At 40.9% G+C, this 24,026-nt stretch overlaps 2 protein-coding genes across 2 annotated transcripts; one reads left to right on the top strand and one right to left on the bottom strand.

Moving 5' to 3' along the window:
- Positions 1-140: 140 nt before the first annotated feature.
- abcg5 (ATP-binding cassette, sub-family G (WHITE), member 5) lies at positions 141-16,457 on the top strand. The gene is made up of 14 exons (XM_036126244.1): positions 141-423; positions 629-750; positions 1,458-1,594; positions 4,661-4,759; positions 5,051-5,183; positions 7,505-7,644; positions 9,686-9,815; positions 9,913-10,126; positions 10,296-10,501; positions 12,040-12,178; positions 12,290-12,363; positions 14,655-14,766; positions 14,995-15,107; positions 15,484-16,457. Exons 1-14 carry the CDS (start codon positions 254-256, stop codon positions 15,666-15,668), a joined length of 1,974 nt encoding a protein of 657 aa, XP_035982137.1. The 5' UTR covers positions 141-253; the 3' UTR covers positions 15,669-16,457.
- Positions 16,458-16,517: 60 nt separating this feature from the next.
- dync2li1 (dynein, cytoplasmic 2, light intermediate chain 1) lies at positions 16,518-23,452 on the bottom strand. The gene is made up of 13 exons (XM_012864990.3): positions 23,370-23,452; positions 23,142-23,265; positions 23,010-23,044; positions 22,030-22,099; positions 21,375-21,463; positions 21,061-21,259; positions 20,903-20,971; positions 20,302-20,379; positions 20,097-20,176; positions 19,677-19,747; positions 18,897-18,994; positions 18,724-18,816; positions 16,518-16,743 (listed from the first exon to the last, which is right to left on the bottom strand). The coding sequence occupies exons 1-13, from the start codon at positions 23,381-23,383 to the stop codon at positions 16,681-16,683; spliced, it is 1,083 nt and encodes a 360-aa protein (XP_012720444.2). The 5' UTR covers positions 23,384-23,452; the 3' UTR covers positions 16,518-16,680.
- Between the last annotated feature and the right edge of the window lie 574 nt (positions 23,453-24,026).

The following is a 24,026-nucleotide window of genomic DNA, read 5'->3' as shown; positions in this document are numbered from 1 at the left end:
CCAGAGACATGGGAGTCTATGAATGAACTTAACCCGCCTGGGTTTCTTTCTTTGTCTTTGCACAACTCCAGATCAAAGTTCTCAGAGATAACAGGTATTAACTGTGTTTTTTTTTTATGGCTCTGTGGGACACCAATGACCCCGCGCCGCCGCTCTTCAGAGCACAGCTGCACAGAAACGCACTCTGAGACCTCAGAGACCTTTCACAGATCGGTGTCCTGCTGCGGTTTGGAGCCGTAGACCGATCGTAGGCATGAACAGATTTTATTCCCTGGAAGCGGGGGAGCCGCAGGATGGGTCAAGAGCTGCGGGATCGTTCAAGTTTGTACCGGAGGCGAAGAGGGATGCGTGGAGGGAAGGTGGCGAGGGGAGATCAGAGCCGTCCTGTTGCCTCAGTGTCAGAAACATTTCCTACACCGTCAGGTAAACGCTGCACGCTAACAGCGCTGAACTTAGACTGAAAACCAGAACCAGCTGCAGGTTGATTTAGACTGATAACGCTGGCAGGCGTATTCAACAGCAGACAAATACTATTTATCTTTACACTATGAACCATTTCATCTCTTTGTTTTTACGGCTTGGGATGATAAAATAAAAGCGCATGTCTTTCTCTGTGCGTTTGTTTTAGTGAGCGTGTTGGACCGTGGTGGGACTTAACCTCCTGCAGGAAGCGATGGACTCGCCAGATCCTCAGTGATGTCTCCTTCCACGTAGACAGCGGGCAGATCATGGGTATTCTGGGTAATTCAGGTTCGTACACGGGTCAAAAGGGCAATGAGTTCAGGTGGGGGGGGGGGGGGGGGGCATCAGATCTGAAAAAGATGTGGAGAGGTAAATCTAAAGTAGAACAAACACAGCACTCTCCTTTGTTTATATGACTTTATTAAACACAAAAATGATTTCATATTGCAGTTATTTATATTTCATTTTTTGCTACCATGTAAGAGAAATGCTGTTTTGTTTCATCACACTATCTGGTGATATAAAGAGATGATGTGACATCCAAGGGCAAGGGAAAAAAAGCTAAAGTTATCTGTCAGCTGTATCCCAAACAGTGTAGGTCAATCTGGACTGGAGTGTTTCATCAGTGCTATTTCAAGATCCAATATGCCCAAATAAGTCAAACCTTAAATGAATTATTCTGATACAGGGTTTTGTTAGAATTAGACAATCTGATTTACTAATTAGTTTGAGATTCATGAAAGTAATGCAAATTGGGAACTATTTGCTAAATCGCACACAAAATGAAGTCTCTTTCTTTTCTCACCAAAAACAAAGTTTCATTTCTTTAAACACTGTGGTGAGCCCGGTGTTGTAGATCAGGAACAGAACTCGGGGCTCAAACAGGGTTGAATTTATTCCTCTGGCATCAGGCTGTGCTTACACCTCAGTCACGCATCGTGTGTGCCGGTTTGTGCGGATTAATCACGATTGTGCTTTAATTTTGCATGGTGAAGGCTCGGGGAAAACGACACTGCTGGATGCCATTGCTGGCCGGATCGGGAGCTCCGGCACTCTGCTGGGTGAGGTCTTCATTAATGGCAGAAAACTCAAGAGAGAGGAATATCAGGACTGCTTCTCCTACGTCTTGCAGGTAACACTGAGGCATCAGAATAACATGCAAATACAAAAATCAGCACAATCTCTGATCACTAAATATAAACTGCTTTCTGCATATATATATATATATATATATATATATATATATATATATATATATATATATATAAAGAACAATATATTAAAATATAATCATAATTTTTTATTATTGGTTCACTAGAATTAAGAAAAAACCTGCCAAAGCTGTCCTTGACTATAATACCTGATTATAATGAAATACCAACAATGATAGCTGTTAAATGCTTACAAACTCTGAATAAAAAGAAGCCTATGACAGAAATCCTTTCTTTATTTTAATCTTACATACAGCACCCTCCGCTACTTTGGCTCCAAACACTAAAGATTTGTTCAAAAGCTCTAAAATAAATAATTGGGAGCTTGATGACTCCAAGATGGTCTTCTTTACTGCAGTTCTCCTACAGTAATATCTGTTTTTTAGCTGTTTTTACCATCCTGAGGCGGCGTCTATGTATGTCTCGTCCTTCCAGTTGTTTTAACAATCTTCACTACAATAAAGACAGTAGATATGATAAAGTATAGGTCAGTAACTCTGTGTGTGTGTGTGTGTGTGTGTGTGTGTGTGGGGGGGGGGGGTCACATCTGCTTTACTTATAGAGCATGTTCTCCTGTCTTTCTAATTTTGAACAGTAACTTAAATTCACCTCTGTGTTCTTACTGAAAACATTGTGAAATGTTTTCAGTAAGAACTCATAGCAGCGTCGATATATTTGGGGCTTCAATGATTTAAAAAACAAAATTCAGACATTTGTTTTGCCCTCTGAATAAATGTACTTAAATTACCGGTAGGATTTCTTATTTTATATAAGTTTATGCTGCTGCAGTGAGACGTTTTACACATCTTTACCAGGAGGACGCAGAGGATGCTTTGACTGCCACAGTATTTGAGATCCCACACACGAACGCACACACCCTTCGGGCAAAACCTCAAAATAGGCCGCCCTGCCCTCTTTATGAAATTAACCGAAGACCCCTGATAGCCTCCTCATACACTTAATCTCTCAATGAGAAGTGCTCATGTGTGTCCAAAGCTTGAATTAAAAAAGGTGGTTTTAAAAACGGGCTTTGCTTCATTTCAAATCGTCTCTCTCCTCCCGCTGATAGCGAAGGCTTCTGCTCTCTAAGCTTCGTCATTAACTTCCACCGCTAAGCCGTAGATGAGGAGGCGATAGCAGCTCCTGATATTAAAGTCATTCTGAGGAGACAATGAGGAGGACTGGGACTGGGAGGCGTGCCGTGTGTTAATTAAAGCAGGCGGCGGGTTCAGCTGCTTGAACCGTGTGCGTGTATACCGAGGTTATTTGCTCAGGAAAAACCAGAGCGTTTAAATATAGGGTTAAAAAACATATTGATGACAGGAGGACTGAGGTGCCTATTTACACAGCATCTTTAACCCTATAATTACACATTTATCATTTTTGATGCAAAGATTTCGGAGACATCTACCTCTTCAACAAAGTCAGTATTTCTCTGAACATACAATTTACAGCATACAAATGAATATATTTTACACAGCCTGTATATAAATGCAGATACATGAGGAAAATGTATTTTTTTGGTCTGACGTTTCAATTATGATACAAAGAAAATTTGAAAGCCTGACATATTAATTTTTTTAGATTTTTGTTTAAATCTACCAAAAAAAAATAATTCTTTTTTTCTGTGAAGTTTCCTCAAAATTACCTTTAAAGGGTTAACCCTCTATAATTTATTTATTTATTTTTCCTTTTTTTTCTTTTTTTTCTCTTTTTTTCTCTTTTTTTCCCCCCTTTTTTCCCCCCTCTATAATTTAAATCAAGTGGTTAGACGATCAGGACTTTGTAGACAAACCAACCACAAGAGTAAAACAGCAGTTTAAAATTTTTCATTAGTGTTGATGATTGTCATAAACTCAAAGCCTTGCGTTTTATTTTTAGTTTTTTTTCATCGTCTCTAAGCTCTTATGGGGCTCTATTATGCAAAGGAGGAACAGAGGTTGTTTAAATGTTTATTCTGTGCCAAAAAAAATGGCCTGCTTGGGCACCTTAACAAATTGAAAAGGCATGAAATGTTCATTGAAGTCCAGTGATGTAAAAATGTAGATGTACCATGGCTTACAAAAATAAAAACTATTGTGTGGCGGAGCTTCAAATTTCCACCCATCTGACAGGCATTAACATTAAACTGATAGCCGTCTGTGAATGTCTTCAACATAGGAGGTGCAAACTGTTGTCAGATCACAGACACCAGTTTACCGATATGGTTCTTACTGGGTGGAAGTATAACGCTCCGGATCGGCCCAGTGAGTGTCGACTTGAGCCTGATAGAGAATCTTAAGACCGAGGTGATGTCAAGGAGGGCTTCTGACCTTAAACACCTGGAGCTCGTCACTAAAAATACATTTTCAGAAGTGGAAACATGCAATAAACTGTGCATTGATTGTTCAGGGCAGCATTATACAAATTTCAGTGGTCAATGTTTCTAATTAAATGTAATAAAAAACAATTTCTCTTTTGAAAACAGATCCAACTTTCACATTTTTAAATATCATTTGAGAGTTGTCTGTCCTAAATGTTGTTGAGAAAAAAAACTTTCTGCTTTACATAAGTATGCGGGTGTAAAAACACTGGCTTAGTGACGTCAAATTCTGATAACGTTTAGGTGTTTTATTCACCCACATTTAATGTTTTATTTCTGTTCTTGGTGCATTTGTTTCTATTACATTTAAATAGTCTGTAGAGTCCACGATAATTATATTACAGCATTTGAAAATCACCATGAAACATGCTTTTAAAATGTCTCCCTTGTTGTTTGTTGGGAAAATCTTGGGTAATGTGTTAATGGTCATTTTGGTATTGTTATTTAATTCAGCTTTTATAGATCATAACATGGCCAGTTTAAGCAGGAAGGGAGGAATAATCTACTTGAACACTCAGGAAATCGATTAATACACACATTGACAACTTTCTGGTTCACTGTATGTCTTGTTTTTTGTCCTTTCGTGATTTTTTACAACCTGTTTTCCTTTTCGTCTGTTTTCCAGAGTGATAACTTGCTGAGTTATTTGACAGTGGAGGAGACTCTGACTTACACAGCACAGCTGGCCCTGCAGAAACACTCAGTGGAAGCCATCAAGAAAAAGGTGATTTTATTTATTTTTTTGTCCTGTGGTCTGTCCACTTTTAACGCATTTTCTACTTTGAGCAAATATTTCAATCATCTTTGGAGAAAAAGCAAAACAAAAAAGCTTTGGTAGTGATCTTTGAAAAAGGATTTTACACTTCTGCAATCGGTCAACTCTGATTTCCTTTATTTTGATCCAAAGAGGAACTAAACGCCCTGCCGCTCAACATGCGAGGAGATATCTCCCATTGATAAGCAGTCTATCTAGGTAATAACAGTTCTCTGGCCTTGACCCCTGGTTTACATGTAGGTGTCGGCAGCGATGGCTGAGTTGAGCCTGAGTCATGTGGCGCACAGTGTCATTGGAGGTCGAATCTTCCCTGGGATCTCTGGCGGTGAGAGGCGGAGGGTCTCCATCGCCAGCCAGCTACTGCAGGATCCAAGTAGGTTCCTCCTCAGGAAACAACCCAGAGGAATTACAGACATTTTACATGTGAAAGAAATGCAGCAAATTAAAATCACAAGGATGAGATGAACGATGGAAATAGATTATTCCTCGGACTACAAATATGGTCTGATCCGTTATACAATGGATAAAGAGTTTATATTGAAAATAAATTTTTGGCTTCCAAATTTTATAATTAACATTATTAAAATAATTTAAGTATGAATCTGTCATACAAGTGTGTAAGTGCAGTGTTAAATAATGAGTCAATTCTAACAACATTAACCAGTTTGTTTTGGTAATAAATCCTTCAACACATCTTCACATGTTTATTTGGGTTGTATAATTGATAATATTTTAACTTACTAAACTTTAACAACTGTCATAAAACTTATAAATGAGAAAGAGCTCTATTGGACCAACACTTTTAGTTAACTTCCTGCTTGAGCTACTTTAGTAACATGCTAATGCAAAAATCAAGCTAAACTTCTTAGCCCTGAGGAAGCAGGTACCAATAAATTGCATATTTAGCTGTTGTTGTCAAAGAAAAGGTTAACAATGCCAACTTGGTGGCATTGTTAACCTTTTCCTTTTTCAAAAAAAAAGGAAAATCCTTTTTCAATTTATTTATTTCTTCTCTTCAGATCAGAAGTTTATGTAAAGGTTTTACTATTGGTAGCACTGTCTATTAAACTGTGCAACTTCGGTCAAACATTGTGGATTTACATCCACAAGCTTGTTACAATAGTTTGTAAAGATTTTGGCCCATTTTTCCTGACAGAACATTTGTAACTTAATCGCGTAGGTGGCCTTTTCACACACTTTTCAGCTCTGCTCACAGATTTACTACATGACTAAGATCAGGTTGTTGTGATGTCTTTAAGCCATTTGCACTAATTTGGGGGAATACTTTGGGTCATTTTCCTTCTGGAAACCCTGTTTATCCCCAACTTTAACCAGACCACACGATATATCTTTAAAAATTAAATTCTTTGTTTACTGCGTTTGCAAATTCAAATCTGGCTTGTTACGCTGCTTTGAGAGTAATAGCTTCATTTGCACTGATTGAATGATGGAGGCCCACAATGCTTCTGATATTTAGGCTGTTTTCTGTAGATTTTACCATCAATGAGGAAGCAGTGAGTTTGAGCTGTTACCCTAAAATATATCCACAGTTATGGGTCTGTTTAACTCTTGTGAATGAACCAGAAGACAGAAGTTTACAAAGCCATTTCACAATCACTGAGGTTTCCCAAACTGTTTAAAACTGTAGAAATCTTAGTTTATGTAAATCTCTGACTTTAAAGATCTGTTGAGTAGGACAAGATGTTGTTATCCCAATAGATACCTAAGGCACTGACGAGACCCTGGCCATCAAGTGGGTAAAGTTAGAAAGATACTCATTCTAGCATTCACTAAATACTAATTCTACCTGACTTAAAAAAGCAAAGTTAAGTCATTTAAAAATAAATATTTTTATAAAGTTTGTCCAAAAACTCGATTTCAACATAAAACTTAGCAGGCAGTGCAAGCTTTGAAACATCTAATCTGAATTTCTTACTGGAACCTGCTAATCCACACACTTCTTTTACTTTTTTCCAACTGAACTAAATGCATAAACTGCAAACCGTAGACGAAACGTAACGCAGAACTTTACTATGAAATGACAGAAGTTCAGTACTTGACCCATATCTCACCCCAGGAGGTTCAAAGTCCCCACAGGAAGAAAACAAAAAAAAAAAAATCCAAATGTTATTGGGATAAGGAAGGACAGAGAAAAGGATGGGGAGACTGAGAAGAGTATTAAAGGCCTAGGTTATCACACCGTGAAGGGAATGAGCACAGACCCACCCCTGTGTGTGTGTGAGGTCCTCCCAGGTGTGGTTTATCAGGTCTATGGTGCTCCAGGGAGGACTGAGGGTCTTAGTCCTCATTCAGGATTAAATGACCATGAACACACACACATTCCCAGAGAGTCGCAGCCAGAGTAATGAGAAGTTCCCATTCGGTGCCTCTCCAATCAACCAGGAAATGAATTAATCTCACAATTAAAGCATCTGCTAATTCCACCCTGCTTTTATAATGCAAAGGGCCAATCTTTTAATTGTCCTAATTAGAGCAATTAACTACAAAAAGAGAGAACTCACTTATCTTCGCAAGTTAGGGTGGACCTACAGAGTCCAGCAAGTGCCACTTTCTAAGAAAGTACTTTTGAAAGTTTCCAACTTGGGTGAGAAGGAGTTGTCCTATCTTTAACTTGTGCTCAGTCCTTCATTATGTGACAGCGATGAGGTCACCGGGATGATGGTGTTCCTGCAGGGGTAATCTTACTGGACGAGCCAACCACGGGCCTGGACAGCATGACGGCCAATCAGATCGTGGTGCTGCTGGCAGAGCTGGCCAGGAGGAACCGCATCGTCATTGTGACCATCCATCAGCCGCGCTCAGAGCTCTTCAGGGTGGGTCTCACGATGACACAGATAAAACTTTATGTTGTTGTAGTGTTTAGAAATGTAAAACTACTAATGTCCCCGGAAAGTTAAGTGGATGCTTTGTTGGTCGTTATAAACTGAAGAATCTATTATACTGTAAAAATAAGCCAAAGATAAATTGCTTGAATCTATTCTGGACAGTAGAAAAGCGGCAAAAGTCAATATAACTGAGATAACTGAGAATTTGCACAGGCATGTCAAAATATATACTTCAAGTGACCTTCTGAAAGGCAAGAAACTATTGATAAGACCAGTAGAACCAAGTGAAGCCGGGGATATTCTTGCACTCTGCTGTGAATCTTATGAAATGTGAAATATTCTCACCCCTTGAACCTTTTCATGTTGTGTAATTTTATAACTCTCTACTGTCAGGCAAGAAATTTGACTTCAGTTTCATCAATATGTTCAATATATTCAAATATCAATATATATATATATATTTGAAGTTATAACAATATTTTCTTAAACTAAAAATGTATATATATACAATGTTATTGCAAAAGTAAACCAGATTGAACTTGTGCAAACATGCATAGTATCTCTCTGGTCACTTTGACTGTTTAGTGTTCATCATATTGATAACATGGGGAAGAAACTGTCTCTGCAGAGGCTGTTTTTTATAAATAGCGCCCGCTCTGTAACGCCGATCTGAGGGTACTAGTCTAGAGTTTGTGTGCAGGACGTGTGGGTTCAGCAGAAATGGTACAACCTCTTTCCTGACTCCAGACCTGTAGAAGTCCTGGATGGAGGGAAAATCAACACTGGTGGTCCCCTCTGCAGACCTAATTGTTTGCTGCAGTCTGGACCTGTCCTGTTTTGTGGATGAGCCAATCCATCATCTTAAACCTTAACAGGTCAGACAAGAACAGGATTAATCACACAAAGGCGTCAAGAGGCCTGTGTAAACTCTGAAGGAGCTGCAGTGGTCTGCAGCTCAGGTGGGATAATCTGTTGAAAGGACAACTATTACTTTTGGACTTCACAAACCTGATTTTAATGGACAGAGGGTAAAAAGAAAGCCAAGTAGAAGGAAAGTCATAGAGACTTCAGTTTATAAGGTTTTCCTCGAACCATGTAAGGGACAAACCGTACTTGAAGAAGAAGGAGCTCTGGTCTCATGAGTACAACACTACATATTTTTTACTTAAACTGGAATGTTATGGGAGGCAGAAAACTCTCACTGAATGTCACCATAACCTCAGCGATGGTGAAACGTGGTGGCAGCATCATGCTATGGGGCCTATCTTCAGCGAGGACATAGGAGATGGTCAGAGTTGTTTGGTAGATGACTGGAGCTCCACACAGAGAAATCCTGATATCCTGTTAAAAGCTGTAAAAGACTTGAGACTGGAGTGCAGGTTACACCTTCCAGGACAACATCCCTGGATATACAGGCAGGGCTACGACGGAGTGGTTCCAATCAAAGCACATCCATGTGTTAAAGTGGCTCAATCAAAGCCCAGGCCTCAATCCAATGTAGAAAGCATGACGAGACTTGAAAATTGCTCTTCCCAGATGCTCTCCATCGGCTCTGACTGAACTGGAGCTATTTTTGCTAAGCTAACGGGGAGCAAATGTCTGTTTCCAGACTGGGAAAATGGTTACAGCTGTGCCTCTAGCAAAACAAAAAGTGGTTCTACAAAGCAGCTTTTGTGATAAAAATACTGAAAACTACAAATCCTTTTCCTCCCAACGATGCCCTACTTTGTGGCTGTGATAAAGACATGGATGGAGGGGAACTGTGCATCTCCGTGCAGTTGCAGGTTTGATGATCTTAAGCTGCAGCACCGGATTCGCCCACGGTTTGCTGGCACGTGCAACTTAGTGTCTAAGTTTTATTGATATGCACTACTATGTGTTGGTCTATCACATAAAATCCAAATAATATACACTGAAGATTGTGATTGAAACGTAAATAAAGGGGGAAAAGATTCAAGGGATGGTCATAATTTGGCAACACTTCTGTATGTTGTGAAGTAATGGGTTCTCATGTGTGCTGGCCTCTCAGGTGTTCAGCAGAATAGCCATAATGAGTCGGGGGGAGCTGGTGTTTTGTGGTCAGCCACAGGAAATGGTGGATTTCTTCAGCCAGTGTGGATACGGATGCCCAGAGTACTGCAACCCCTTCGATATCTACGGTAAACAGAGCAATGTTTCAACACAAGGTTTGCACCCGAAGAGAACAGCAGACGTGTGCAGCAGTGAACAATAAAAAACTTCTGTGCCATCAAACAGTGGACTTCACCTCGGTGGACACGCGCAGCAGCGAGAGGGAGGCCGCCACGTTCAGTCGAATGCACGAGATCACGTCGTCCTATCGGAGATCCGCCATCCACCAGAGCATGCTGGACCGAATGGAGCAGAGCCTGCAGCTGGCACACAAGCCTGCCATCCCCTTCAAAAACAAAGAGTCACCCAGCGGCGCCGCCAAGCTTGCCGTTCTGGTCAGGTCTGTAACATTTAGGTCTGTAATCCTGTTCAGGGTGTAAAATTAACAAACAGACATTACTGATGAAGGTTTACTCTGTGGGGTGGCTGGAAAAAAGCAATGTTTGATATTGAATCTAGCGAGTTAAACGCTGTTACTGCTGTTTGATTTTTTTTTTTTTTGCGTTTAGGAGAAATGTCCGAAACCTCTCCAGGGACAGGATTGGCGTCCTCATGCGCCTGTCCCAGAACCTGATCTACGGTTTCTTCGTGGCCTTCTTCGTCATACATCTAGACATGGATGTGACCAAGGGTGCGGTGCAGGACCGAATAGGAATGATCTATCAGTGCGTGGCTGCTTCGCCCTACACGGGCATGCTCAACGCCGTTTCCCTCTGTGAGTCCACCGGCACCGCACACACACTCGAAGGTTTATGTTGGCGGCAAGTCCGTTTTTATTAGTGGTTAAGGTTGTCGCTGCTGCCGCGGCGTGGGAATTACACCGTTTTCAAGTTTCTGCTGTTGTCGTGTAAACATGTTAGAGGGAACGGAACAAAAGTTCAGTCTTTAATGGATCGTTGTGGCGTAAACGGGCCATGTCAGACTAGATGCTGACCCATGATGGGAGAAATGTATCAGAACAACACACCTAAGATCACTATAAACCAGCCATGATCTCCTTTCTACACTAATTTAGGATGTCTGCAAACAAGATGGTACCAGAACTAAAATGGTACCTCATTGTATTTGAACTTAAAGAGTGGTACCAGGAGGTAGATGATGTGTCTAGTGACTTCCTTGAGGATGTTTCTTAGGCCCTTACTCCACTTCCTGGCAGCAGCACTCACAGCAGTAAGCCTCTATTACGGCACAAGTTGTCCAAAAACAGTGAAGAGAGCGTGTCAAAAGTGTCCGATTGTTGATTTATCCTTCGATTTTCCCTCCCAGAGTACAGCCAGACTGAGCATCTGTAGGGCGCTCTGGCTAGATAACTCAGATACGCGCAGGCTTCCAGTAGCAGAAGTGTCTGCTGTGCTTCTCGCCACCTCTGGGCTCATTCCCAGCTGCCGTTCCAAGTCAGAGCTCAGCCAGATGGCACGACTGACTTCAAAGGTGGATCCTTCAGTTTATCTCAGTTGTTTGAGCGCTTTAGTGGAGGTATTCCATGTCGAAAGGGCAACGTACCTTTTCCCTCACGAGTTCAGCAAACCTGAGAGACCTTTAACCTACAAACCTACAATGTCAGTATAATCTAGATTATGTTTTAGCACACGCATTGGTGTCTTTCTGGAGCTGATATGTTCACGGTTCGCTTAAATGAAGGTACAAAACATCCAAGTCCAACAGTCAAACAGCACCCTGCTCTCCTACAATTAATCTTAAAATGAACATTGCGTATGGGTTACATGCTGAGTTGTGTAAACAGTTGTAGTTGATTGGTCCTGTTCTCTTCGCCAAATATCTTCCCTACTTATCAGCCGAGTCCAAAACATAAGCTTTAGGGTTCTAGACATCAGATAAAGAGGATAAAGGGTGCGATAAAACAATAAATTCAGCAGAAGTCACAGCCAGAGGTAATGCCTGCTCTATCAGTCTCACCTTGAAATTTGCAGATAAGTGCTGATAAGATATTACACTGAACTTCATTTTGCACAGTAATGACTTTACTGTGTTAGGAGGACTGAGTTCTCGGAAACAGCGTTCGTTGGTTTCATTTAATGGAGGAACGTTTCAGTGTCTGATAATTAGTTCTAATTACACACGGATCAGAGGACCAACGATGGAAGTGGTTAGAAATCTTATTCACCTCGACGACCCCACCTAAACATCTTTGCTCTTTCCTCGGGGTCCTGGTTCTGATATTTTCTAAGGATCCGTGTCAGAGCCGCAGACTGAGCTCATGGATGTCTGTTCTCCCTCTGTTTGCATCACCAGTCCCTGCGCTGCGAGCCATCAGCGATCAGGAGAGTCAGGACGGCCTGTACAGCAAATGGCAAATGTTCTTGGCCTACATCTTCCACATCTTGCCCTTCAGCATCCTGAGCGTCGTCATCTTCAGCTCCTTCATTTATTGGTGGGTAGCTCCAAATGAAGCCTCAACGAGGCGATGGGTCCTGTGTGAAACGATTGCTCTCACAGTCGTTTTGAACGTCTTCTATTTTCTGTTTCTGCTGTCCCCCCTCAGGACGGTAGGGATGCACCCGGAGACCTGGCGCTTTCTGTGCTTCACCGCTGTGGTTCTTGTTCCCCATATTATAGGTGAGCTGAAGAGACCGTGGTGAAAACAGATGTTCTCATGTGGACATTTGATCAGAGACATGTTTTGAGAAAAGCGGTAACAGATGTATTCAAAAAGTGAAATTCATAAGGTTACATACATACAAGTTTATGAAAAGACAAAACCTTTGTCGTCTTACTTTCAGACATTAAATTAAGCATTTGCTGTTTTTGGTCCGTCAGGATTGTCAACATTATTTATGTTTGCTAAGTTCCAGAATAAAGAGGGTTAGGTTGTTTTTTTGTAACTTTTGTCTAATTTAGAAGATTACATTTCCTTAGTATTTGGTAGAAATGCTTTTCAAACTGTTGCTCCAGTGTTTCTGCACCACATTTTTTCCTTTTGTCTACACCAAACACCCCACGACATGACACTGCCACCTCCGTGCTTTGTACTCACCATGCTGTTCTAAGACCTGCTAGCTCCTCCGCCCTTTTCCTTCAAACGTCACAGAGGTCATCATGGCCAAACACTTCAAGTTTTGTTTAGTACTCAGGGACAAGTTTTCTAAACTTAGGGTCTTTGTCCCTTACTTAATTGGCATTTTGAGACAGGATTTGTTTCGCTGTGGAAAATCCTACTAACCAGCTTCAGACAGCATCTCAACAGGGTCTGTGCTTTTGTTCTGGGGTTGATACGCACATTTTGCATCAAATCCCATTCCTCTCCAGGGCCCAGGACCCGTCTCCACTCTGAACAGTACGATGGTGGGACATTCCCATTGTTTTTTTTACTCGTAAATAATCGCATCAGCAGATAAAAATGGCACCTTCAAGCATTTGGAAACTGTAACCAAGAATGAGCTGGTAGTCCACAGGACTCTTCCTGATATCTGTCCCTGTATTTTGGGATTTTCTGTCACATCAGGTGTCTGTGTGTTCAAAGGAATTTATGAAATTAAATCCCTTCAAAAGTAATAAAAGTTTTCTAACATCACTTCTAATTTTCTGGCATTAAAAGCAATAGGAATAACTTTGGTTATGCCAAATGACCTAAAAAGAAAAAAAAAACATCTGATTTTATGTCAGATAGTGAGAAAAAGGGTTTTGAATCATCCTATAGTGTATATAGATAAGTGTGGCTTCAGCTGTGTTTTGCTCAGACTGAAATATTGCAAGCATTTATTTTAGTTAATTTTGATGGTTGATGAATTAAAACCCTAAATTCAGTTTCTAAGAACATTTAAACACTACACAGGACCAATAAAAATCCCTTTGTATATAGAATCGTGTGCCTACAGAACGTATGCCCGTGTCCTGTACAATATACAGACTGACTACGTGGCCAGGGCTACTTTTGATTTACCCATTAATGTGGCATGGAGGCGATCAGCCTGTGGCGCTGCGTGGGTGTAACAGAAGTTTTAATAATTAATCTTCCTCTTGAAAACAGCCCAGAGATGCTCTGTGAGGTCCGGGTCAGGGGAGTCTTTCAGCCAGTCGAGCACAGGAACTCACTGAACCAGCCTTTAGCACCTTTGATATTGTGGGCAGGTGACAAGTCCAGCTGGGAAATTGAATCTCCATACAGCTGAGCATCAGAGGGACACAAGCACTGCTCTAAAATGTCCTGGTAGGTGGCTGTGCTGACTCTGGACTTCATGAAACACACCAGTAAAGAACATGGCAGCACTGTCTCTGCTACAGGGGAACTTACCCTGAGGAATGTGACAGCGCATCTCCTCTATCTCTGCCTGAAGCTCTGGCTTCAGCCCTCACCTTGTTGACCCCCCCCCCCCCCAAAAAAAAAACTTGAATAAGTGCTGCTTCACAATCCTCTCAAGGCTGAGGTTTTTCCCTCTTGCTTGTACAGCTCTATCTATCGCACTTTTTCCTTCCACTCAATATTCCATTAATATGCCTTAACGCAGCGCTCTGTGAACACCTTGCTCCCTTAGAAATGACCTTTTTTTTTAAGAAATTACCTTTTTAGCTTAACCTCCCTGTGAGCACTCAGCAGTCTTCTACATGATGATGCAGCCCATTCCTTAACATTTCTGTATTCAAATCCTACACCGACACACAACAGACAAAACCCTTTCCTTTTGTTCAACAAATGAGCATCTTGGTTCTGTAAAGGTTCACCTTTTTCAGATCAAGTAGAGAATTATTATTTTTTCTTATTCACATGTTTTGGCAGGCGTCATGCTCCAATGTTGGTGTGTCTTTATTAACATCACTGCGCAGATGTTTCATTCGAAAAGACCCATACATTTTCACACCTCTGACTGGTACTTGTATTCCTACGATTGTTTTCCTAACCCATTTCTCAGGGGAGCTGCTGACGGTGGTGCTATTAGGAGTGGTCCAGGACCCTAACATGGTCAACACTGGAGTGGCTTTACTAAACATAGCCGGAGTCCTGGTGGGATCTGGCTTCCTCAGGTTAGACACACACCTTTCAAAATAGCTATTTGAAGTGTAACCTTTAAAAATGGCTGACAGTGTATGTGTGTGCATGTATATGTATATATATATATATATATATATATATATATATATATATATATATATATATATATATATATATATATATATATATATATATATATATATATAATATTATATTATATTTTATGAGGCTTATTTCATTCCCCCTTTTCCTATCTACAGGAGCACAGCACACATGCCGGTGGTGTTTCAGTGGCTCAGCTACCTGACTTTCCAGAAATACGGCTGTGAACTCCTCATGGTCACAGAGTTCCTCCACCTGGAGTTCTACTGCAGTAAGTTGGTTTTGTCCCGTTACAAATCGTTTTCCACCCTAATGCATGGATTTGTAACTAAGATCGTCACATAAAAAATCTTGTTGGCCATCCTGATAAAATGCTTCCTATTTGAGAGTCTGGCCGAAAACTCTTCTCCCCCTTTTCTAAGTGAAAGCGTTGAAATATTCCCATGTATGCATTGTTTTTATGCTCTTGACCCACTGCAACTCTGACCTTTTGATGCTGCGACTGATAAAGGATGAGTTCAACATTCAAGGACTAGTGGCTGAGCATGTTAGCATCAAGGCTCTTGTTGGCTGGTTTAGAAAAACCCAATCCGGGTTTGAACGAACGGGTATCTCTTCCTAATTTCTGGTGTTTCCTGTTGTTCCAGATGTAACGAGGCCCTTACCTGGAGCTTGTGTGGTCACTACAGGAGATCAGATCATAGACCTGGGCTATCCCGGTGCTTTGAGCCGCTACACACTAGACTTTGTGCTCCTCTACTCCTTCCTCCCTGCTTTGGTTGTGATGGGAATAATCGGCTTCAAGATCAGGGACAAACTCATCCGCCACTGAAGCAAAAAAAAAACAGATTTTCACATTTAATGATTTGACGTGACGTTCATTATGAAGAACTCTGTCTTCTGCTGAGGCTACTTGGCGCCTTTCCTCCTACGTACAGGAAACAACCCCAAAGCAATTTAAAGAGAAAGTTGCAGCTACAAAGTCAGTCAGCCAGTGACTTTAAAGCAGCTTCTGCTCACTTTAAAGAGCCTCGTCTGTCTTCCCTCATCCTTTTCTAAGCAAATCATTCAACACTTTTTCTTTTTTGTTGCCATATTTGTGATATTATAAAGTTATATCTAACTGCTTTGGAACAAATACACATTTCTTTTGAACTTTTGAAATTTAAACTTGAATTTTGCTTTTAAACCAGACTTTAGAGCTCTTAAAGCGAGTTAACTCCTGTAATTAGGGTTAGCTGTAAAGTCAGATAATCTAATGAAAAATACGTAAATACCAGCAATTCCTACAGGGACAACTTTGAGTTTATTGTTATTATTTTTTTAGATCTTTCTTTAAATTGCCTGAATTAGTACAAACAACAGCATTAAAAGCGGTCCACCAGCAGATCCATAGTTCACACGGTGAGACAGAAAGGCCAGATTTGGTGGCAGATGATTGGTCGAGCCAAAGAGCGCGGCGATGTGCTCACAAATTCAGGGAAATCAATCAGTGTTACGATAATCTTTCAAGAAGGTCACGCCTTGCAAGAAGCTCTACTTAAAACTCCCTCACATCTGCTGACGGTGCTTAAAAACATTTAATTTGTAAAAATGTTTCACACTGCCAGAAAATATATAAATAATCTGCAGCATCTGTAAAAGATGCTTTAATGACAGAAACTTATTGCAACTTGTTTGTAGAAGAACACATTTTATTAGCAGTAGATTAAAGAATTCATTTGGTCGTTTAACCAATAATGCATAATTTACAGAGAGAAAAAAAAAAACGTAAAAAAAATTAAATACAGCTAAATGTTTGATATATGTACATAATGATGTGTTGTATGTGTGTAATAAAGTTCTTATGTCTCCAGCTCCAGTTCTTTCCATGACTTTGCAGCATTTCTTTTATACTGCTCCAACTCCTGAAAAACATCCAGACAAAAAAAATTAAAGACATAAAGCATTTTTATTTGGGAAGAAACTATGGAGTAAGGATGATTTAAAATCATATTTATTCCTTATTTTCCCACTATAATGTAAAATAAAACATATTGTTTACACTGTCAACATGTGATTTGCTCAATTAAATGAAACGATAAAAAAAATCTAAAACAGATTTTTATTAATCTGACTAAAAGTTTTTCTAATTTTGTACATTTTTTGAACATTTTAATTCGACTAACACCACACCGTGGCAGATTTAATTAAAGCAGCAGCACGGTGGCTCTGTTATTGTTGCTCTCTGGACTTTAGTGAAGTAAGGCTGGTATGGCTCTTGTTCTGGTCCCTTGCTACAGTGACGTCACGGAGCAGCTCCAGAAACTAATGAGCTGCTATCGGTTCAGAGATAACACGGTGGGACTCATGCAGGTTACCCTAGTTCAACAGCCACAGTGGAACCGTGGCGCTTTGAGAAGATGGACAGATAACGGCGGGGTTTTACAACTATAGGATATTATTCCAGCTATTTTAATGACCCCATGAAGGAGACGCTGTTACTGACAGGCTACTGCGGGGCACAGGGTTACTGTAGGGCATTGACAGGTGGCGTGATGTGTAGCCGAGGGACGAGCTCCAAGTCTTGTTGAGGCTAACCTGGAGAGTGAGACACTCTCTGTAAGGCCATCTATAATTAATACACCAATGTGATCTGGAGCTGATTTACACATAGGGAACCATAATCCGTGGAGTATAAACGTTCAACAAATATTTTTCCAGTGCGCCTCACTATGTTAAACTGTTAAACTGTTAATAATGTGTTGCATACCATAGTAAGGGGATGACACACGTGTTTGTTTTTTCTTAAGCAAATTGTCAGGTTTTTTATTTTAAATTTAGTATTTTTAGTTATAGTTTTTTTTTGTATTTTTAATTATTTTTCATATAAGAAACGCTTCAAAAACATCTTAAAGCTTAAACCTGCATTTAACCTCCAGCAGGAGTTATATAATGTTTAACGCTCAGAAGCTGGACCCTATAGATGCGATTAATTCTCTAACTCAGCATGGACATATTTTGTATAAAGTAGCGCGCTCTACAAACGAAAGAAACGCTGCTTAGAACATCTTGAGCTCATTGTAAACACAAAACTCATCTCCTACGTCGAGGCGACTCAACAGAAACCAGAAAAGACACAAAAAAACCTTTAATAACCATTGAAAGCCATAAAAAAGCCCAGGTATCGGAGCACTCATCTAACACAAATATAAGATGCTATCTAAGCATCCTCTTTATAAAACTAACATTATTTAATACCTATCTTGTAATGTTTTATATAAATGCTCATAATATTTATTGATACTTGTGTTTCTTGACAAAGTTTGGGGACACACAGCAAAGCTAGGGGAGCAGAAACGTCTGATAAGCACAGACTGACACAAACACTAGCATATAATAATTATGTATAGAGAAAATATTTATACGGTGATGAAATTAGTGACGTCAGGGGTATTGACAAGGACATGCATCATGAACAAAAAGGTAAAAAAACATTTCTGTACGTAACATGATTTACCAAATCTTAAATTAAAGTGCCAACCACGTTCTTCCCACTCCATTTCGAGCTAAATGTTTCTTATTTGTGTATAAATACAGTATTATGTAAAAAATTATTAACTGGTTGATTTAGACAATGCCTTGTTTTTACTGCATGTGCGTTTATTGCACATATTTGGTTTTTACTTTGGTTCCCTTTTTACCCAGTATGGGTTATAACATGAATTTATTTTCTCTTATTTTTATATGGCTCAAAATAAAGCAATAAATCAAACACTGCCAACATATGACTCAATGCAGACCCTACAATTGGGTCTGCATTGACTAACATCAGTCTTATTAGCTGTTTTATAGCAGTAATGATACCTTTTTTATCATGAAGAACCAGTAAGTGGCGAAAGTGTTACCTGATCCTTTTGAGCTCTCATCGCATCGATCTGAGGCTCGCTGTACTGTGGGTCTTTGCTCGGATCCTTCAGCTCCCGCTGCTCACCGGGGCTCTGTGAAAACAGGGTTCCTCCAACGTGATGAAAGCCGTTGTGTTTCTGATAGGAGCTGAAACAGTACAGTGTGCTGCTACCTCGCTGGGAAACACTCGCTCGTACACTTTCTTCCACAGATCCTTTGGGTTTTTTGCATGTAGAGTCGCTATGTCCACGTCAGTGGTGGGAGGCGAGCCTAAAACACAATGTCCCATAATCCTGTTCATGAAAACAAGCTTAACAGTGCCTTGCAAAAGTACAGGTCCATCTGTATGAACTGGAATATAATTAAAATGTTCTGTTATTTCAGTAACTCAGGTCACAGTATATAATTTACGTTTTCAAGCCTTTATTATTGTTAATTCAAATTATTATGCGTCCCGCACTAGCTGCTCCCCATGGGGGTGGTGTGTTCGCTCTGATGTTATTTTTCCCTTAAGTGCTGCTCTTGAAACTTAAACTCCATGATTGACAGTTTTCCCACAGATGAATTCTCCAACCTGAGCTGTGGATTGTTGTTGCAGCTCCTCCAGAGTCACCAGGGTATTCTTGGCTGCTGCTCTGATTATGGCTTTCCTTGCCCGGTATGTCGCTTAAGCTGTGCAGCCATTTCTTGATAGGTTTGAAGTTGTGACATACTCTCTCTTTAAGTTTAAAGGTGATATTGCTTTATACCCCAAACCTTTTTTAAACTTCTCCAAAATAATAAAAATAAAAATCAAAGCCTGAAATTCCACTGATGTTTGTGGTTGTTATGTGACAAATGTAAAACGTTCAAGGGGTTAATTTCATTTGCAGCAATCTTAACGTGTAGTGTTTCTTTTTCACGGAAGCTTGTGTGAATGCCTCGTTTGGCCAGCAGGTGGTGCTGTGCTCACCTATTTGCCTGAAAGAGTCAGAGCCAGCTGGAACGATGAGAGGTTTCCCTGGGTCACAGGACACAGTTTTCCTGAATGCAAATACAATAAAAGAAAAAGAAAAGACAACTGGACTCAGATCATGTTGCTCTGATGTTCTCTGCTTCCAGGTACATAGCAGCAGACAGAGAAATACTAAATCCCAGATCCAAAACTACCACAGAGTCTGAACAAAAACTGATCCTAATCACAGACGCATCAAAACTGCTACATCAGATGTTGAAAAGTTTCTGAACTTTTGATAATTGATTGGAGGCTGGTAAACAGGGTTACTTAGAAGAATGAAAACAGGGAAAAGACACTTCCTCATATCGCACAGTGTCACACAGTCCTAAAACACACAGAATCCGTCTTAAATGAGGAAACTCATTTGTTGCTCACCCTCTGTCCAGACCAAACGCCAGATGGGAGAAGAAGCTCTTGGTTTTAGACATGAGGCTCTCTGATTTAATGCTAGTAAACTAATGAAAAGATCAGGGAGAAAGAAAAAAAAAGAAAAACAGGAAGAAAAACGATTTAATAACAGACAGAAACAAAAGTCCCGAAGTCATGCTGATGGATGCACAAGATGCTGAGGTTCACTTACGATCAGAGAGGCTGCGTAATAGTGGGCAAGAAAACGAAGGGTCTTACTGATCACTTTCTTCTTGTCAGAGTCAAAGTCCTGCAAAAGGAACCAAAAGACCTTAAATCAGCCACACGAATTAGGCCAGACTGCATATGATTCACCAGGAGGTCAGACTGACCAATATGAACACAGTAAGATAAGATAAGCTTTATTGATCTCACAGTGGAGAAATTCACTTGTCCCATCGGCTCAATAGTCAAAACTCAGAAGAAGGTGTCAAAGTAGGTAAGTAGAATCAGTTAGATACAGTTATACAGCTATATACAATATACAATTCTGTACACTCCTATGTATAAATATGTTATTGCACATATGTTATTATACAGTTTATACAGGACTATTGCACAGGCTTATTGCACCGTTTATACAGTTTATACAGGATTATTGCACAGGCTTAATGCACGGATTGTAGCACCTTGTTTAAATAGCATATTGCACATAAGTTATTACAGTTATTGTTGCAGCTATGGTGCGTGGTTGCAGTCGTTACTCTAATAGATCTAAAAATAAGACCTACTGTTGAAAGTCCGCACAGCTAACAGCAAGTTGGCTGGCTTACCTGAAAGATGTCATATTTGCTGCCCATGATGAGCAGAGGAACGGGAAACGGGCTGATCAGCTCTCGGTCCTGATGAAAGAACCAGTTAAATGTCTGCATTAAATGTACAAAGACCGAACGAATGAAACGGAGAAGCCATCACTGATCTCCGGTCATACTGGGTAGTCCTTCGGTAAGACCCGAGCTGCTGAGGGAGCGGCCGTCTGCGCTTTGGCTCCAGGTCTGGACCTCTGCGCTTGCTGCGCCTGAGCAAAGACGTTTTCCACCTGAGCTCGTGTGGCGTGCAGAAGCTTCTCCATGGTTCCCCACAGAGCGTCAGGCTTAGACAGGTCCAGCACGAGCACGACAGAGAGCGACCTGAGAAAAGACACACAGCATCTCCCTCTGTGGCCTGTAAGGAGCAGGCTGCTGCTGCTTGGCCCTCACGGAGCTTTGGTTTAAAGCGTTAGGTAGACAGGAATAAGTGATCTACCGTATACTGACGAGAGTGATGGGAATCTGGATGAGGTCTGAAAGGGACGTTCCTCCGCCCAGCTCCCACAGGTGGGCTATGTCTTTGGGCTACGAGAGGAAACCATAAGATGAGATCCAGTTTCATACCTATATAGGCTCATACGGCTTCTAGCCTACAACATCATGCTAATTTTATACCATCCCTTTACAAAAATGACCACCAGTGAGACGAAGCCTTTTAAAAGGAAAACCAGATTTTTAAATAACAAAACAACAGTCAGTTTCAGTATTCTGACTGAAAGTCTATTCTATTCTAAATCCCCTTTCATTTCTATCATAATAAACTTTAAAACTAGAGAAAGACTCTCTGTTGCACTGTAGTTTGAACGTCTAAGTTTAGTTCCAACTCAGTTTTACATCAGCGTCCGTGTTTATGTTCTAGTCACACGTAGCCACAGTGAAATGAGTAAACTCTGAAGACAGAGCTCATTATGTCGTATTACTGAAAGTCAACCAAAATACTGTCCAAAGTACTGACTTTATGTGCTTTGTTTTATTTTTTAAGAAGACAGAGGACACGTTTTAAGCTGTCGTGTCAAAATCTGTGCTTCTTTAGCCAGTTAGGAGTCTAATAGAGTCTGATGGTGTCAGGGGACCAGCGGGGGTCGCCTTACCGTGTTGTGTCCTCTGGCCCGTCTGCCAAAGGTATACTCCAGTGCTAGAGTTGGCTTTGGTGGCTCATCCCTAGCAGAAAACAAGAAAGGAAGGCGACTCATATTTACGTATATGTAGACGGAGTCTACAACCCACCCAGTGGCTCAGGTAGTGCAGCTCATCCAGGATGGCACATCAATGCCAGCTGTGAGAAGAAGGTTTGCTATATGTCAGCGTAGTGTCCAGAGCATGGAGGCTCTACCAGGAGACAAGCCAGTACATCAGCCCCCCATCAGCTACCAGAGGTAGTCTGACTGCCATGAGGTACAGAGATGAGATCCTCAGACCCACAGTGAGACCACATGCTGGTGTGGTTGGCCCTGGGTTCCTCCTAATGTCAGACAACGCTAGACCTCATGTGGCTGGAGTGTGTCAGCAGTTCCTGTGAGACGAAGACATTGATGCTGTGGACCGGTCCGCCTGTTCCCCAGACCTGAATCCAGTTGAGCACATCTGGGACATCATGTCTCGCTCCATCCACCAACGCCACGTTGCATCAGACCTTCAGGAGGTGGAGGATGGGTTAGTCCAGGTCTGGGAGGAGATCCTCAGGAGACCATCCTCCACCTCATCAGGAGCTGCCCAGGTGTTATAGGGAGGTCATACAGGCAGGTGGAGGCCACACACGCTGCTGAGCCTCATTCTGACTAGTTTTAAGGACATTACATCAAAGCTGGATCCTCCTGTAGTGTTTTTCTACTTTATATTTTGAGTTATCCTCCAAATCCAGACCTCCAGGGGTTATTGATTTAAATTGATAATGTTTGTGTGATTTTGTATTTAAGAAGAATATTTCATTCAGATCTAGGACGTTATTTTACTGTGTTTTATTTTTATTTTTTAGCAGTGTGTGTGTGTCTAAGCTAGCTAGCATGTAGCAGGTCTGCATCCTGAACACCAAAGCTGGATTTGGAGCTGATGGTTGACACAAACCACTCACCTCTCCAGACATCTGAGCAGAATGGACGTTTTACCCTGAAAAACACAAACTGAATTTATTGGCTGACACTTATAAAGCCTGCCAGTCGACGCAGGAGAACAGTTAAATGTTGGAGCGTAGGGCTGTACCGACCCCAGCCTTGCTCCCCATCAGAAACACGCTCCTTTCACAGACGGCCTCTCCTCCGTCCCAGTCTGCGGCTCCGCTCTCCTGACTCCGGACCTCCGCCGCCGCCTGCTCCCACAGCGTCTCTGAGCTGAAACACAGCAGAAGAACAGACTCCGGCAGCTCCAGGGGGACAGCCTGGTGTTGCTACGATAGCTTCATGGTAGAGAGAAGTGCACTCTTCGGGATTCTCACCTTAGTCTCGCCATTGAACTGAAGAGCTGGCCAACGGCTATGGAGGACCACAAGCGTTGCCGGAGCAACGTCCTTCTTCTTCTTCTTTGTTTGCGTAAATGGCGGATTGGAGTAACCTGAAAGTGTATACCGCCACCTGGCGGGCCGGAGCATGTAAGGCAGGATTCAACATCCCAAAAGATTCCAAAAAACTAATAAATAAATAAATAAATAATAAAATAAAAAAAGAACTGGACTTTTTTTTTACGAAGTTTGAAGACGTTTCGCTTCCTATCCAGGTCTTGATATATTTGTCAAGAACAGACTAGAACATGCCAATTTTAGAGCTCTACACTGAACTGTTTTATGTTAAATAATATTTCAGTCTATATAGCAAGTCGGTATTTTTTGATGTTAGTGCATGTTACAAACTTTATACTAACCGTTCTTTGCATTATGCTGCAAATCCAATAACCTTTCAATATCACAAACATGCTTTCATTGCCCTGATGTGGATTTTTTTTTTATGGATAAATCTCACATTTTTAAGCCTTTTAAGCTTTATTATTAACAAACCAGTAACATTTGATTTTATTTAGAAGGTAATTCATACAGTTTGTAAAAATAAAAGATAAAGAAACATAGTCCAAGCAATGTCATTTTCCAATAACAGCAATA

The sequence above is a fragment of the Fundulus heteroclitus genome, chromosome 22, assembly GCF_011125445.2.
Source record: "Fundulus heteroclitus isolate FHET01 chromosome 22, MU-UCD_Fhet_4.1, whole genome shotgun sequence".
Classification (NCBI taxonomy): Eukaryota; Metazoa; Chordata; class Actinopteri; order Cyprinodontiformes; family Fundulidae; genus Fundulus; species Fundulus heteroclitus.
Note: the sequence above shows the minus strand (reverse complement) of the source record. Positions and strands in the feature narration are given on the sequence as shown.

What these genes read in the sequence shown, in the direction of transcription:
- abcg5 (XM_036126244.1), top strand. Translation starts at nt 254, where the DNA reads ATGAACAGATTTTATTCCCTGGAAGCGGGGGAGCCGCAGGATGGGTCA. An exon ending in CAACCCCTTCGATATCTACG is followed by an intron (nt 9,816 to 9,912) that starts GTAAACAGAGCA and finishes GCCATCAAACAG; the next exon opens with TGGACTTCACCTCGGTGGAC. An exon ending in TCTTGTTCCCCATATTATAG is followed by an intron (nt 12,364 to 14,654) that starts GTGAGCTGAAGA and finishes CCCATTTCTCAG; the next exon opens with GGGAGCTGCTGACGGTGGTG.
- dync2li1 (XM_012864990.3), bottom strand. An exon ending in ATCACTCTCGTCAGTATACG is followed by an intron (nt 21,260 to 21,374) that starts GTAGATCACTTA and finishes GTCTTTTCTCAG; the next exon opens with GTCGCTCTCTGTCGTGCTCG. An exon ending in TGACTCTTTCAGGCAAATAG is followed by an intron (nt 18,995 to 19,676) that starts GTGAGCACAGCA and finishes ATTGTGTTTTAG; the next exon opens with GCTCGCCTCCCACCACTGAC.